Genomic DNA, 17,742 nt, shown 5'->3' with positions numbered 1-17,742 from the left:
ACTCCCCGGGAGTAATCTATTGACTCCCCGGGAGTAATATATTGACTCCCCGGGAGTAATATATTGACTCCCCGCTCACAGAAGGTGTCAATTGTAATATTTGCGAACTCTGGTGGTGATTTACTAAATTACCACCATTACAATGTGCGGCATGGTGATTTTTGTATGTATTGTATTTGCTTTGCTGTGACAGCGCTGTACAGTATTACCACCAACACTGCGTTCTGCGATAGTAATATTGCTCAGCAAAGCAAATACAATACATACAAAAATCACCATGCCACACATTGTAATGGTGGTAATTTAGTAAATCACCACCAGAGTTCGCAAACATTACAATTGACGTCTTCTGTGAGCGGGAGTAATCTAAGGTAGTTTGAGGTCCAATTGAAAAAAAACCGAATGCTATCTCTTCGAGTGTACTATAGAAAAAACTATTACACCATTAAAATCTAATTTTTCCGGGGACGAAATCTTATTGTTCCCGGAACAAAAACTAAGCCAATTCTGAAAATTGTCGATTTGGCAGGCTGGAAGGTGAATTGAAAAAATATTAGTTCGAAGGGTATTTATATGAAGTCTAAGCCAATTCCACGTAATACAAGTCAAGATTGAATGACATGCAAATGAGTGGAGACACTGAGAAGCCAGTCAGAGTGCTCAATTCACTTCTCGAAGTCTTATGGTTGAAATCAATCTAATTCACTTTTATTTAAAGTATAAAATTATTGTTTTGAAAAATGAATGAATTTGGCTAAATACGAATTGATGTGACTAAAATCGATTTTAGTTAAAGGAGCTGCGTAAAATCACTATTTAAAAAGCATTATTTTAGAGCCGAAAACTCGTACTAAATATCAATACATTTTAAAAAGAAGGACGCCATCGGGTGGTTTAGTATTTCGATTCAATGCAAGTTCAAAGAAAATGCCAGTAGGCAGCTTCATTATTCGCTTTCAGTCGTTTCCCGTGTACAAAAAAAGTGACTGACTATTTTGGGACAAACTGACTGACTATTGACTGTAAAAACAAGCAAATTTAGTTAACTTCAATCAATTAAATTTAGCTATTGTTAACTGCAACAGCTAACTATAGTTGACAATAATCATAGTCACCCAATAGTCAAAACGTCCCAAAATAATCGCCTGACTGACTGAGTAACTATAGTCGATTGTTTTCCATACAAAATTTTAAAATTCATGAATATAGCTAACTATAGTCACTTACAGTCAATAGTAACTTAGTCACTTTTTTTCCACTCGGGTTATATTCAAATAAATTTGAATTAAATCGACTAAGTTGATTTTCATTAATTATATTCAACTATATTTGATTTTAGTCAATTTAATTAAATAAATTTAACTGAAGGTGACTAAACCTCTGACCAAATCGTTTTCGTTAATTCTATCCAATTTTATTCATTTTTAGCTAAATTAGTTTGATTAAGACTGACTTGCAACTTTGTACAATTGTTTAACTATTTAACTACACTGCCGACAGAAAGTTTGGGTAGTTCCATCACATGCTTTTCTTTCATCGTTGGCGGAATGAACCATATCAATTTATACATATTTTTATACATATTATAAATTGATAGGCTTTTATCTTCCATGGCTGTTGAATGGTTTTTCAGAGGCGGCGCTGTCATAATTTAAAAAAATTACTATTAAATTATACAAATTGACAACAAAATGCCATTTTAACATGAATATATTTGTTATAAGTTAAAATAGCATTTTACCCTCAAACAAAATGTGTTGCGGTTGAATTGGCATTTTAACACATGAGAAAATATGCAGACAATATATTGAATTAACTGGTCAGTTGAGTACGTTAGCCAGCTAAATGAGCTAAAACAATAGAAGTTATTGTTATAATGAACAATCACTTCTATTAAAACAAGAAAAGTTATTCATCATTAAAACAATAACGTCTATTGTTTTATCCCATTTAGCTGGCTAACGTACTGTCAGTCCAACTGACCAGTTACTTCAATATATTGTCTGAAAATATGTCCATGTTAAAATGGCATTTTGCTCTTATTCTTTTGAGTTTTCCCATCTGTATTTTCTCAGAGAATGATTTTCAAATCTCAAATGCAGTTTTATTTTTGAATTCTGAAATGCGTGGATGAATCTGGAGACTCTTGGAATCTAATTTTGTTGTTTTTAGGGCACCGGTGAGATAAACTAAATTTTAAAAAATTCCAATCTGGAATGAAAACGACCGAATAATTAAGAAAAATAATAGAATTGTATAAATGCATATTTGCATTCGTTATCTCGATTTATTTCAAAATTAAAATGACGGAATGATTATGGGTAATGTAAAAAAATATAACAAAAATCTGTGTAGAGTTTAAACATGTTCAAATATATTGGATAGATTTAATATTCATGTAAATGAGTCATATTGACAAAATTAGATAGTTAATTTAAGTGAAAAAGTCGGAAAGATACGCGTTGTGAGTGAATGTAAAAAGAAGTGAAAAGGTGGTAAACATTAAACAATAGTTAAAATAAAGAAATTAGTTCAGTTCATTTTTCTCAAATAAAATGATATTTAAGGAGAGTATAGAGTTAATATAGAAAGTTTTGTGGTGGAAATATTAAGATTTGTGTGTGTGTGTGTGTGTGTGTGTGTGTGTGTGTACTGTTCAACAATTTCCATTTACAGTACTGCATGCAAAATCAGCAATAGAGCATGTTTAATAGTATAGAATGGCAAAGAAATGCCACGAAATTTTATACTGTCATCAAATGTGTTTGTCTGTTATCAGACAATATATTTAGCTGTCGTCATCTGGATATTACAGCTCATCTGGATATCTTCAGCAGATCGAAGTGAAAACAATAGAAGTGATTGTTATAGGTATATAAGCTTGTTATAAACTGGTATTACTATAACAATCACTTCTATTGTTTTCACTTCGCATCATCTGCTGACGGCATCCAGATGAGCTGAAATATCCAGATGACGGCAGCTAAATATATTGTCTGTCTGTTATACATATAATCGTGCAAAGGAATACTACAATGCGAATACGATGGAAGCACATCTTTTTGACAGTTGGATTCTTTTCGTCGTTCATTGTGGTATTATCTAGGGGGAAATATCGAATAAAATAAGTTACGAATATGCTGCGTATAAGAATATAAACTGTATATACCGAAGAATATTTGCAAATAATATTTGCAAATAACTCCGTATTTATGTGGTTTATACGCATATATGCAGCGTATATGCGGCATACTTGCGATGTCTTCATCTATTTATGTTCGGTAAAAAATACTTGAGTATAAACCGTATAAACGTATAGATAATTCCCCCTAGGGTATTATCCACCTAATTTGAATTCTAAATATATGTAAAAAGTACAAAAAACAGCATAAAGTACAAAACAGCAATAAATTGTGAAACTATCCGAATTTATTGAAGGTGCCTTGTTGCTGTGGTTGTTGTTGATTGAACTGATTCTGGTTAAATCCAATAGGTTGAGGTTGTACACTTCGAATGTATTGTAGCGCTTTGGCAATTGCTTTATTTGTTGAAATTTAAAAAAAATAAAAGTTAATTTTCTTGATACTTCCTTTTTTTTTAAATGTTATTTTACCACTGGGTATTGGAGGCGGCGTTGGTATTGATAAACCTTCTGCACGGAAACCTATTTTCCAAAAAATTGCATTTTAAAAATAATTCTTTTACTTTTCTCTCTATAGTTTGTTTGTCGAGGCGGTGATACCGATCATTTAATTTAGTTCAAACTAACGTTCTTAAAAAAATGCATTTAAAATTATCAGCTTATTTGTTGATCATGATCATTGATCGTACCATTTTCATCGGCCACATATGTAATTGTGATTGGTGTGCCCTCTGGTGATGTATAGCTGTATGAACCTTGTACAACTTGTGCTTCGATCTCTTTTTGGCCCAAGTTTTTAACGAAACCACGCGCTTGCTGCTGACTACCATCGCCCGATATGTAACTATATGTGTAGCTTCCATCGTAGTTCACGTCATTTTGATATGATGTAATGGGAACAAAGCCCCGTAGTGGCTGCTGAAATAACTACAAAATGTAGGCAATTTGTAAATTTTGCTCAAAATCAAAGCTTTCTGCTATTTTTTATAAAAGTCTTAATTTTTTTTTTAAATAAAGCTATTATATTATTTTCACGAACTTATAACTGTTCTGTCTTTTTCTCTGCCAAAACGAAGAATTTTAAGATTTTTTAAGAATGAAGATTCTTAAAAATGAACTTCTGTGCATAAATTCGTGAATATTTCATTTCACATAGTATACCTGTTGTTGTTGTTGTTGTTGTTGTTGTTGTTGTTGTTGTTGCTGCTGCTGCTGCTGCTGCTGCTGAATTTGCTGTTGATAATTTTGTTGGGGTAAAAGTTGCTGATTTTGAGGTCGATTGAATGCATTTTGGTTAAAATTAAAGGCATTATTTTGTTGTGGTAGTGTATGTACATATATAAACAGACACATCCATGTTGATATAATTAACTGAAATTAGCAATTTTTTTTAAATTTAAAACACCACTATTATATTTTATTTCTTCAAAAAAAAATGCCGCCTTAAAATCACAAAATTACCATAATCATTTTAAGAGTTTTAAAGAAAATTGATTTGATGAAAAAATAGATAGATCCCTGGTGTATTTAAATTAAACACTTGATTTTCGATCACTCTATGTACACAGTAAGATTGAAAAACAGTAGTCCATTAATAATTGGAGGTGTGAAAAATTTATCATATATAAAAACACAATTTCAACATCAATCTCAACAGTTTCAATCGATCACTTAAAAATTTTAAGACACTGCTTCATTCAGTTCCGATTCCAGTGTACAACTATTAACATTTATGGTATGTTCGGTTTTATTTATATGAAAACACATGCGGCTTAGTCCCGCCAAAATAGTTCCATTACAAAGGTGCGCACACCGATTTTGGTTCAATAATCACAATAGATGAATTGAAACAACACAAACCAACGGAGAGACGAAAAAAGCTCTCGCATATAAACGGTACATATGCATCGGGAGTAGCGAAAAGAAACAAATATTAAAAAACTTATAAATAACAAATAAAAAGAATGAAGCGAATGAAGAAAAAATGACGACATAGACAATCTCATTAAGCGAATGAACAAAAAAAAGTTGAATCCAAAAAAGAAGAAGGCGAAAGATTAAATGAAAAACTATGAAAATACTTTTGTTAGCGAATAAGAGTTCAGCATTAAAAGAAAAGAGAATTACAAATATTTTAACGGGCTAAGGTGTTTTTTTCATTTTTTCTCGCTCCCGTGCGTTTGTTGTCTCACTTTTGATTTTCTATCACGGTTTATGTTCACATCATATATTAAATCAAGCGGCTGTAATGTGCGATAGTCGGATGCGCCAAAAGGCACTTCATACCGCCACTGCCGTAGCCGTTATTCATTTGGCAAATATTGTTGCATTACGATCAAAAATATGATACTATATTCGCATCACCATTGTCTTTTTTTTTTCTTTGATCCGCTTTGACGTATGGCAAACGTCTCAGAACCTTCGTAGGCGAACATATTCAATAAAATAGATGTATTTGTACAAGAGAATAACACACAATTCAATCTTTTTCTAACTAATTGTAACATGTTTTCGAACCGTAGTGCCATTTTCATACGTTCAATGAGTAATTGAGGTTCATATGAAGATATGACAGTCAACAATGGCAGTTCTCTGCCAATCCCTCTCGTTTCGAAGGATTTAAACGTTACGATATTCGTTTTATTTGATTTTTTAATTTAATTTAATAAATTGCAACTGTGTGATCATCATATCAGAAGCTGCTGGAATCGGTTATGCATGTACCAAATGAACTCGTTTTTTTTTAAATCCAATGTAGGTTCCACAATGTATTTACTCAATTTAATGGCTAGTTTCGATCCATGTCATGAAAATGGCAGCCAAAAAAATGTAGATGTACACTTACAAAATGCTGTTTGCAACCGTTTCGGACATATAGGCAAAGAATCGTCTGTCTTGTCCGCGATGTGGTAGCATTAATTATAATTTACCAATGAAGTGCAACGGATGGCCAGTGCAGCGTGGCGATGATATTAATAAAAAAAGATGCACCTCAATTCAAGCGGGTCTGAGACAACGCGCAATTCGAAATTTTTTGGCATCAGCAATATGTTCTCTCTCTCTCTCTCTCTCTCTCTCTCTCTCTCTCTCTCTCTCTCTCTCTCTCTCTCTCTCTCTTGGTTGAACAATGGATATATACATTCGACAGATCGCAGCACCACGAATATGGGCCAAATCAACGCTCACAACGCGTTACAAAAATTGTAAAGTAATTATAAGAATTTTCGGTCAATGCAAGCGCGCTGATTTTTTTCGGCATTTTGAAACACACCAACAACAACAAAACACAAGAGCAATATTAAATAACATTTTTCACTTGAGCTGTACTGTTGGTGATTTGATAATGTGCGGCAACAAGCAAAATAAATTCACATTAAAAACAATCAACCACAAACTGAAAGTAAGCAACTTTAAAAAAAAGATTGAACAAAGAATATATGGAGAGAAGAATATAAAAAAAATAAAGAATGCACCGAAGATTTATGATTCGAATGATTTCATTTTTGTGCCAAATGCATACAAATCTACGACGAAGGTTCTATTGATCTCGTCGGATGTGTGTGCCTTTTTTCCGTGATTGGTGTCTTCTTTGCAAATGCAAATGAAAAAATTTATTATTTGTTAAACTGTATTCGACTTGGTGCACAAGATTTATATATTTTGCCGTTGTGTGCGTATAATGTGATTTTTTTGCCACCGCCATTCATTTGATCTTGCTAGATGATGAACATATGCGGGTGTTCAAGTTGTGTGTAACAATGCATGAAAAATAAATAGCATCGGGTGGTTAGTTAATCCAAAACGACTATAACGGTCGCGGAGAGTGAATGAGTAAGAGAGAGAGAGAGAGAGAGAATATGTATACATTTTTTTCTGGTTCACTTCATTCGAAACGGTGAATTTAGTATTTAGTGTACGCAATGCTTACAGTGCATCGTCAGTCGAAACATAACAAAACGTGTCAATTATAATGAAATGCGTGTGTTTGATCGCAAACGAAGCTGAATCATTTCGACTCTATTTCTGTACAACGGTTTTGAATAGCTTAAAAGATCAACTAAATTAGTCAATAAATTTTCAATTAACACAAAATATATGGCATCCAGACGAATATGAAGTAAATATCATACATTTTTCATGTCTTCGGACAAAACGAGTGGTAATTTCATAAGCATCTCTTTTTTAGCATTGGCCATGAGTCAAAATGCCAAACGAAGTCACGATGAAATCGGATGACAACCATAATTTTCGTCAATTTTCAATAATTTTGTCAATGAACTTTTCTATTTAACAAATTTAAACATTTATAAGTTAACGCAATATATTCCATTGAACAAAAGGTTTTTGATTCTTTGAAACACATGCAGAGAAAGAAAGATTTAAATGCCGCAACACAATGGAAAACAAACATGTTGAATAAAAGAAGAGAATAAAGATTCAGAGAGAGAGAGAGAGAGAGCAAGAAAATTTAATAAAATTACAAACGTATCAATTGCGACATGAAATAGGCATTTAATTAAAAATGACGAAAAAGGTATGCGCTTAGGTATACGAGAACCTTGAACAATTATTATTATTTAAATATGCATGCACTTTTTTTAAATGAATATTCAATTAATAATCGTTGGCATTATGAATTTATTGCAATTGCACTTGTAATTGATAATTGGAAAATGATTGACAATCAAATCAGGTGTGATGAACTTCGAATAAACAGCTTAAATATCGATATGAATGGGGTAGAATAAAAACTACTTCTCGAAAAATGTTTAAACACGAAACCTAAAAAAACTTTCAATGAAAAGTGAACCAATTTTTTTTGTCCAATTGAAGTGAACCGAAAAATTTTTGTTCAATAAAAGTGAACCTAAAAAAATATCATTTCACACTGTAAAAAAACCGAATGAATTTTTCTTTTGGTTCACTTTTATTGAGCAATTTTTTTTTGGTTCACTTCAATTGGACAAAAAAAATTTGGTTCACTTTTAATTGAATTTTTTTTTAGGTTTCGTTTTCAAATATCAATTTTTCGAGAAGTACTTTTTATTCGACCCCATTCATATATTCTGACATTGATAAGCCGAAACGTCAAAACGATTTAATTTTTGATTTTATTTTCACGTTCTTCTTTGGTGTGCTATCTTTTTTTTACAATGCTTCCGGGTACGATGTGGATTTGAGGCAGTGCAGTTGAATCATGAATTGTGGGCATAATTAATCTGTTGACTTTTGACCCGGAATCGATTCATGGCAATACGTAGCTTTCGCATTTTTTTTCTTACTCTTACTATTTTAATCTTGCAGTAAGCATATTTCATTTAATTTATATAATTATTAATATGGATTTGATTGCAATTAGTTTGCGTTTGAAATGATTGACGCGATTCGATTAGCGCTGAACCAGTTGTACATAAATCAGTGTGATCTATGCACAATAATTGAACGAGATACGGTCAAGGAGCTGGATAAACTGAAATATCTATATATACATACTTATATGTGTGTGTGTGTTTGATGTATTTAACCAATCATGCCGACTGCATTATTTGATTTGCTAATAAACAGGCGGGCGGAGTAAATATCGATTGTGTCACGAATTTCGCATGCAAGAGAATTGATTCGATTTGATTTCGATTCGGTGTGGTTGTTTAAAAATATATGATGATTGCATCGTTGAAAATGCATGAGCAACGACAGAGCAGAACAAAATAATAACAAACCTTTGAAAATTATTCAATAAATTATTAGTTGAATTGATTGTACAAACATGGGATGTTTATTATTAATGCTGGCAAAAAATAATTTATTGCAAATTTATCGAGTTAATGTCAAATTTCGAGTTTTCGAAATTGTGATGATCGTTTTTTGTTTTTCTTCAAATGGCTTGATGCCTTCCTTAATTCGAAATAATTTTCGTTGAAACATCTAAATTAAAATAGACATTATGTGCTTCGCATTAAATGTGAATGAGCGTGATTTATTATTGAAATGAAAGAATCTTCACTGGAAATTCGTCCCAAGTCCACTGGTAAAGCGTTTTCATTCAATGGAATCGATTGCGGTAAGTTCAATTCAGATACAGAATGCATATGAAGCAATAAAATTGAAGAGAATCATTTTAGCATTATGTAAAAACGCCATTTAATAATGAATTTACATATTCATTCACGCAAAATTAGATGAATTGCATTCGGTTTTGAAAGGATTTTAGAGTTGATCATTCATTTCCATTCGAATATTGTGCCCAAGTCTATTCAAATTGAAAGCTTTGCTTCGATAACCAAATCGATTTCAATTGAAAGCATTAAGTTGACAGATCACATTGCATTGGATACAGGTGCAAGTGTAAAAATACAACGCCATCTTGCTAGTTTGAATATCGACATCAAAGTTCCCATCTGAAAATATTTTGACTGTTGAGACTTGAAAACATATACGAAATATATACCATGTACCGTGTTTTAATTCATGTGAATCGTTTCACTTTTATCGCCTTGAATTCTTATGTATGGCATAGATGTCGTTCATTTCTGTGTTAGTCATTATTCAATTTTGCGCTGAAATACCGTACCAAATGCTTTTGCATTCAATGTCGAAAGTTGAAACGAATAAAAGAAACATCAAACATGCAAAAATGTATCCTCTCTGACTTTGTAAAATGTATTCACCCAAACATCTATCTACAATGATCTCGTATCGATCAGCTTGCAGCGAATTATATCAGAATCAACCCAAAATAAATCATATAAATGAATGTGCAAATTACATTGTTTTTCCATGTCGTTTTGTGTTGTGCGCGATTTTCTTTTCGGTTCGTTTGCTGTGTGTATTTTTGCGTAGTTATGTGTATGTGTTGTAGGGTGTGGTGTTAAAGCAATAAACGGTGAATGCATCAGAAGTAGACATTTCGAGCCTGGTGGATTAAATATACGATCGAAGTGAGCATCACGCTCTCAGCTTCAGCTAAGCAGAAACTGATTATTTACAGTTACACAGAATGTCGAATCGTAAGCAATTCAGATCAATCTGGCATTTTGATGTTTATTTCATCTGAAAATTAATGTTCTTTGCATTTAAAGCGCTTGTAATTTTTGCTCCTTCCTCTCTTTCTCACTCTCTGTCTCTCGCATGCGATTCGTTTATCCCGCCCGATCAGATTGCTCATCATCGATTCGGTCTTATTTCAATGAAAATAATATGTCATAGAAAAGAATTTATTATGAATTTTCAGTTTTTCGATTGCATAAAACTGAATTGGTTTTGATTTGCTTGAAACGTCGATTAACGATTGCAGTACGTCTAATAGTCTATAGCTTGCAATTTGGATGACTAGTCAAATTTCACTCAAATTTCGGAGGCTCAATATACTTTCTTTAATCAAGATAATTCTTTTTCAGGTAATTAATTCAAATTGAAGAGCAGAAAACGTTTGGGTTGCTATTGCATATCTGCTTAAAGGGTATACAAATTATAATTTAGACTATAGTCTTATTACAAATATTTTCTCGGCATTTTGGCACTTTCGATGCCGAATTAATTTAGTTAAACGAAATAACCAATTTCGTATTAGAGACATCATCAAAACAAAGAAACGATGGAAAAATAATTGTTTGTCATGCTCGCAGTGAATGGAAAATCATCAATTTTACACCAAAATATTCGATATTAAAATTATACATCAATTGAAATTGAATTACTCATCCTGCGATCCTTTATATATTATGAATTGGCTAACATTGAAATGGCTCAAAATTCGCACACTTCTACAGACAGAAAGAAAGATGATTCGAATGGTAAGAAATAAGTAAAATAAAACAACATTGTAATGTGGTTGGTATTCAATTTGGTGGAATGAAGAGTTTGTTTGCAATTTGTGCCTTTCGGCACTTAATATAAAAATTGGCATACACATTGTTACAATAATGGATTATCGAAGGTGCATCGTTTATAATTTCGTTTGCTTCTTCTTCTTCTTCGTCGTCTATTTCATTTTTGCTATTTCACTGTTCGTCAATCGTTTGCGGTTCATTTTTCATTCTGCCCACTTTCGGTGCGATTCACCTTAATGCGCGTTGAATTGTCTTGCATTTAAATTAAATCAAAGTCTCTAATGTCGAATAAATGCCAGAGTTATAAATCATAAGTTCTTCGTATGTTCGCGCCGCATTCGTACACGTGACAATTTGTTAAAAAGTCGAAAATCCCATTTAACTAACCAGTGATTTCGACAAATTGCCCTCCACTAACAATAAAATCATAAACGCCGATGCGCTCTCACATTCTCATCGAGCCGTGCATATTGTGTGTCAAACAAAAAATCCATGCATATCCACGGCATTCGTGACATGTTGAAGGATGAATTATTGGGTATTAGAATGAAATGCTTTCGTATGCACATGACATTATAATACTTGTTCCGCCTTTTAGTAATAATGAAATCGACAAAATGGAATGCATTCCACTGATGACTCTATTGATATTTTTGCATATTTTTGGCCATACGATTTTCGTACTCGCTTGAAATTCATCCATTGTTTTTTTTTGCCCGCAATACACGGAACATATTTTGTTATAATACACAAAATAAACAGAAAGTTGTATGCAATGATGTAATTTCATATTGTTTTTTTGTTTTTTTTTTTTAAAATGAAAAAGAAGATTCTAATTCATCGTCATTAAGCAAGCGCAAAATTTCTTAAAGCCGCGCTAATAATCAGTTCGAAAGTGAATCGCCATCATCATCGTCGGTATCAGCACGTAGCCATCGGAATTATTATTTTTCAATTTTATAAACGGGTTTATAACTGTTGTACACACGTATCGGCTAATATCCATCGTTACCCTAGAAGAGATATTGTTATAGGCCACACGTCTCGCTTACAAACAAAACAAAAATTAAATACATAATGAAAGGAAGAGATCAACAAAGAACCTCCAAGGTGTACACAGTTGAACAATAAAATTTGCATAAATTAATTTAATGGCAATTTATACAAAATCAACAAACCATTTTTTGCAAACTGACCGAATGTACATGTATTATGCGCTTGTTTCTTTCGAATGGAGTATTCGATTTGAATCAAAGTGCTTATGTGAATGCATACATTACGTGCGCTGCACTACTTTCATCAGTTTTTGATTGACAAATAGTGTAAAATATAAAGTGTGGGAACGAAACAAATGTAATATTTATTCCAAAAAAAAAAAAACGTATCGTGCATCAAGCGAATCGAACGGCTAGATTATGTGACCTATTGCAAAAAAATGTTGCAATCAAATCTCAAACATAGAGAGCTGACAAATGATGATGCACATAACGCATTGGAAAATGGAATCCACTGCGATTCAAAGCAAACGAGCCAATGGGTCTCTAATTATATTGGAATTTCGCGACTCACCGGTGATACACACAGTTAGCCTTGACTCAGTTCATCGAAACGGAAAATAAAGCTTCCTTTTCATCACACCTTTTCCATAACACAAACACATTTACTCGATTGTAACGAATAAGCAACAACAGCAACAAACATTATATACCGTTATGGTAATTTGTATTTTTGAACCATTCAAAGAACTTTTTTTTTTTTCAATTTGCATTAACAAACGCAAAATGATGCGCAGCGCTCACTTTTTCTCTATAACTCCCGCCTTCTTCTCAATTTCCATAGTGGTATTAAATATACATGAAATTTGTAAGTAATTTTAGTTTAACCAACACATTTCATTTGGAGCCCGTCAACATCTCTGTAAAATGTTTTTTTTTTAATCACTCAATTATACTTTATCTTTAATAACTATATAATTGTTGGTTTGTATGACATTTATTAAATCCAACTATTAACAGAGAAAGATTGCGAGAGAAGATGGGCATATAAAAAGAAAATCACGATATAGCATGTACTATGTATGTTCATCAATTTTTCTTTTCGTTCTTTTGCGTTTTAAATCAGCGTCAGTTCGATGTATAATATATTTGTCTGGTATGAACGGTTGTCAATAAACCGCCTTCAAATAGATATTATACAAATTGTTATTGTTGTTTGATCGCCACCGCGTCGCACCATTAACACGCTCATTGGAGGTGTACCATTCATCTGATTGATTTGCTAGGTTTGCTTGAACGATGTATTTCTTTGCAGTTTGTTGTCATGCAAATAAATTGATTTATAGATTTTGAATCGTTATCGAAAGCGCAAAAACATTTCTCACCTGTGTTTTCCAACTTTTCAGCATTTAAAAACATGTTAAAAATCTTTGGAACTGGCAAATTCTCACATTTGATAGATATACATATTACATTTACAGGTGGGTGACGTTTATGTCACGGATGAGTAAAATATAGACATTAAATTGATTGATAGTTAAAACTCAAAAATGTGCTCTCGGAAGACGTATAGTTTTTTTTTCCATAACTGGTACATTCGGCCAATAAATAGTAAAATATTTTAATAAAATTGCATGTAATTTATCGTCCATGTACCGACAGAGAACCACAACGATTGATACATACAAACTCTACGACCTAAGTGTACGGCTCATCTCAAACAGCATAACGTCAACTATTTCTAAAAAAGATGTTCAATTGATGCCTTACGCAATTTACATTTCATTCATCGTCAGGCATTTTTTGTTTGATTCTGTAAGTTCCTCATTTTTCTTAGACACTTCGATTTTTTCCTTCGATATGTTTCTGCTCAGAAAAATTGAACGAAACAAACTGAGATACCATTTTTACCGTAGTAGAAAACAGTTTCTGTGTATAAAATTGTGAAAACAACATTTTTCATCTTCAGGGTGTTACTATATCTATCTTCAAAGTTTTCGATTCCAAAGTTTTCAAAGTTTTCGAAGGAAGCTTTCAAACATTTTCCAATAAATCTAGGAAAAAGTGAAGAAGTAAAAAATCGTACGCATCAGACTCCTATGTGACCCATTAGACTACATTACATTCGAACAAATTCAAAATACAGATGTATGTAGATCATACAATGATTTTTGGATAGGATAGATTCATAAGATCTCCGCAAGATCCGGATCCAAGCATGCGTACGCTGCCGCATGATGCATACCAAATGATAATGATGCATGCAAATTCGTTCTTCTTATTTCGCCTACTTTGATTCGCATGCCATAGCAATACGGAATAACGAATGTATATATCATGCGGCTACGTACGCACGTTCGGATCCGGATCTTGCGGAGATCTTACGAATCTATCCTATCCAAAAATCATTGTATGATGTAGATTCATTTTTATAAATATTGCAGGAATTTTCTATATCTAAAAATTCTTACTATCAAATTTTGTGTTGCTTGAAAACTACTTGATTTGTACACTGTAAATTAAGTTCAAGACTTACGTTATTCATGACTCAGTTTGTAGCTCTTCAGAAGCTCTTTCGAAAAAACATAGCGAGAATACTCGATCGACCTTGTGACAAGTGGCTCTAGAACAGCAAACTACTACATTTTCTGTATTTTCATGAATTTTCAAACAAACGTCGCTATAGCTCGAGTTCAAATTCTACGATTTAATTATCTGATACTCACAAAATATCTCGAATAAATATCTATGCTCAGTGATATTGTCTGATTAAAAGTAAACGTTTTTCTTTTTCATTTTAAGTGCAATTGAAAAAAATACAGAAAATTACATTTTTCTTTATAAAGAACATTATTTTTTATGCATTAATTTACACAACCAACCACAAACCGATGAAAGTATAACAGGAAAAAAGAGCACCATAAAGTAGCCTCATCAAAAACCTGATTTTCGTCAAAAATTACATTAAGTAAACTGTTGAGTTGCTCCGATACCTTTCAAAGCAGATTTCAGCTTTCTAAGAATATAAACAACGATAAAATATAATAATTAAAATTATGATCGAATTAAGCTTTAATCTAAAAAACACTCACGATCCTGAGCATTTGCTTAAGCGCTCTACGGCACTGAGAAAAGAATCCAAAATGAGTGTTAGGAATAATATTGATATTATTATGATTATATTTCTTACTTGTCAGGGGTCGTATTTGATCTAAGGTGCATCGAAAATAAAACAATATTCATCATTATACATCAAATATTGATTAAATGTTTATGACTTTTGAATTTAAATGTTTGTTTCAAACTTACGGTAAAACTCTTTTGCTTTTCAAGCTAAAAATAAAACAAAAAACGAGATGAAAATTATTTTAGTTGTGATCTATTGTCAATAGAAAACTAAACTTACAGCGCCAAAACAGTGCCACCTTGAGATCTACTCTGTAAGAGGCGTGTAGCTCTGGAATACACCGATTTTGTGTTATTTTGTTATTTTGGATTTGTGTAATAAATAAAAAAACTTACGTTTGAATGTCCCCAGAAGATGGTTTTGCGCTAAATCATTTAAAAAAATAATCATTAAACTTCACTCAACATTTTTAACGTAAGAATTGTTGCAGCGAAAGAATACCTCTTATTTTCTGCAAATATTTCAATATAAAAATAATTTTCAATCATTTGAAGTATTATTTTAGAAAAAATAAGAGGCATTATCACCACAACGAGTCAAATGGAAATTACCATATGGCCTGCATGAAAATTGCGGCTGCAAAGAAAAGGATAGTAAATGAATATTTCATTTTGATTCGATTTTTTCTGGAAGAAAGTAAGTTCGAAACTGATGGTTTTCGAATAGTTTCGCCTTTTATAATACTAACAAAAACCATACATTTTTTTATTTTTCTTAAAAAAAAGAAAAAAAATAACCTTGAATTTTTAAGTGACAAGTGTTTTTATTATGTTAAATTTCTTACTTTATCAATATGTAAATGAATATTTAAAACTTTTAGAAAATAATGAAATATATTTTCCGAATTTCGAACGCAAGTATTTCACACATATGAGACAAGAAACAGGTGTAGTTCTATTTTGTTTTTTACTATTGCAATGAATATTGTAATATTGACACATTTATATTTTGATATAAAATGATGATATCATTAATTAATTGAAATAATGTTTACGCTAAAAAGAATAAGTTTCTCGCAAATGGTAAATATTCACATATTCGTGAAATGTTTGCTCATTTGAATATTCGCATATTTGCAGCATATTCTCAGAATAATCGCATATTCACAATTTATTCGGAAAATATTCGAGAATATTCGCATATTCGGGGCCGGTATTCTAATGCCACTTTCCGATCAATTTGTTCGGAATTATTCCGAAAAACATATTTCTATGAATGAATATTGTTTTGAATAATATTGTAGCACATAACGAGAATAATAGTCGTTATTCATAAGACAAAAAAAAAAATAAACAATATTCCACTTATTTTGTTCGGAATTATTCCGACACCTCTTTCAACAGTGGAATTATTCCGACAATATATTGAGCGGACTATTCATTTGAAACTAATATTTTTTTGTCTTTTCAACGTTTGGCGTCAAATATGGACACCAAAAGTACCAAAATATAACTTTAATAGAGCTCTACATTTGTCACCAAACATTGAAAATATTAAAAAAATTGTTACACACTCAAAATATTAGCTACGGTCAGGCGCTGAATCGGACTGAAAACAATAGAAGTGGTTGTTATAGTGATTGTAGTAATGTGAGTGTTAATATAATTATAACAATAACTTTCATTGTTTTCACTGAGCTGAGTTGTTTATATAAACAAATGATTCCGAACGATTTTTGTGGATTGTTCTAGAATACCGGCCCGGGACATATGCGAATATTTGTAAATATTCACTATATATTTGGAATATTCGTTTTGGTCATACGCCCCTAGGATGTCTACATTTGCGATAATTTGCTGAAGAGGCAAATTGTTGTCACAAAATTGAAATGTACCAATTAGCTGTCTAATTCATACCAGCTGGGCTGATAAGTCAGCTCAATACATTCCCAGCAAAAAAGGTAACATTTTTAGTACATTTTAACGTTGAAAACATGTAACGTCTTGATCCATTTTGGTGGTCATTGTCTAGAACGAACTATTGAAATATTATTCCTCACCTTGATTTGGGTAGATTCACATCGATTCAAAATGATCGGAAATGATTTGGATTTTTTAAAGATTTGAGATTCGTGAAGTAGTCTATCCCTGTCTTTGGGCGCCAAAAAAAATATCATTTGAGTATATTTTATTCTAATCGACCATTAAAACTATGGAAGCCAAAAATTTAGATTGTTTCAATTCCTAAATTTGCTATAAAAAATTACTTCTACTTACTTACTAAAAGTATTCCAACAAATTGATACTGAATCGAAATTCAGAGAAAATTATAGACATAGAGAGAGACCGACTGCTTTGAATTATTGGAGTTGCAGTGTAGGATTGAAATATGGCGAGAAAATAGTCACATAATAATTTCAATTTGCTACAAAGTATGTGTGGCAAAAATGATGTGTCATTTAGATGTTGCTCTGCGTGAGACAAAATCGCACAAAATGATGCGAATGGTCGGTGTTCGAAGGAATTTTTGCAAATTTGAAAATATTTCACTCAGAATAATAATACGCAACGCAAAAGCTTATACGGTATAAACGACGATGTATATTCTTAAATTGTTTCCCAATCGATATATATATATATATATACTAGC

At 32.1% G+C, this 17,742-nt stretch overlaps 1 protein-coding gene across 2 annotated transcripts; it reads right to left on the bottom strand.

The window, feature by feature from the left end:
• Positions 1 to 3,411: 3,411 nt before the first annotated feature.
• Positions 3,412 to 4,714, bottom strand: LOC116340097 (endocuticle structural glycoprotein SgAbd-2-like). 2 transcript variants are annotated; one of them, XM_031766320.1, is made up of 5 exons: positions 4,604 to 4,714; positions 4,304 to 4,513; positions 3,832 to 4,069; positions 3,614 to 3,664; positions 3,412 to 3,538 (listed from the first exon to the last, which is right to left on the bottom strand). In XM_031766320.1, exons 1-5 carry the CDS (start codon positions 4,610 to 4,612, stop codon positions 3,420 to 3,422), a joined length of 627 nt encoding a protein of 208 aa, XP_031622180.1. In that variant the 5' UTR covers positions 4,613 to 4,714; the 3' UTR covers positions 3,412 to 3,419. The 2 variants fall into 2 exon arrangements, with proteins under 2 accessions (XP_031622180.1, XP_031622181.1); XM_031766321.1 differs by having other exon boundaries at positions 3,832 to 4,071; positions 4,312 to 4,513.
• Between the last annotated feature and the right edge of the window lie 13,028 nt (positions 4,715 to 17,742).

Source organism: Contarinia nasturtii, unplaced genomic scaffold (assembly GCF_009176525.2).
Source record: "Contarinia nasturtii isolate CC-2019 unplaced genomic scaffold, AAFC_CNas_1.1 Cnas_scaffold_630, whole genome shotgun sequence".
Taxonomy (NCBI): domain Eukaryota; kingdom Metazoa; phylum Arthropoda; class Insecta; order Diptera; family Cecidomyiidae; genus Contarinia; species Contarinia nasturtii.
The sequence above is the reverse complement of the archived record's forward strand: the minus strand, read 5'-3'. Positions and strand labels throughout refer to the sequence as shown.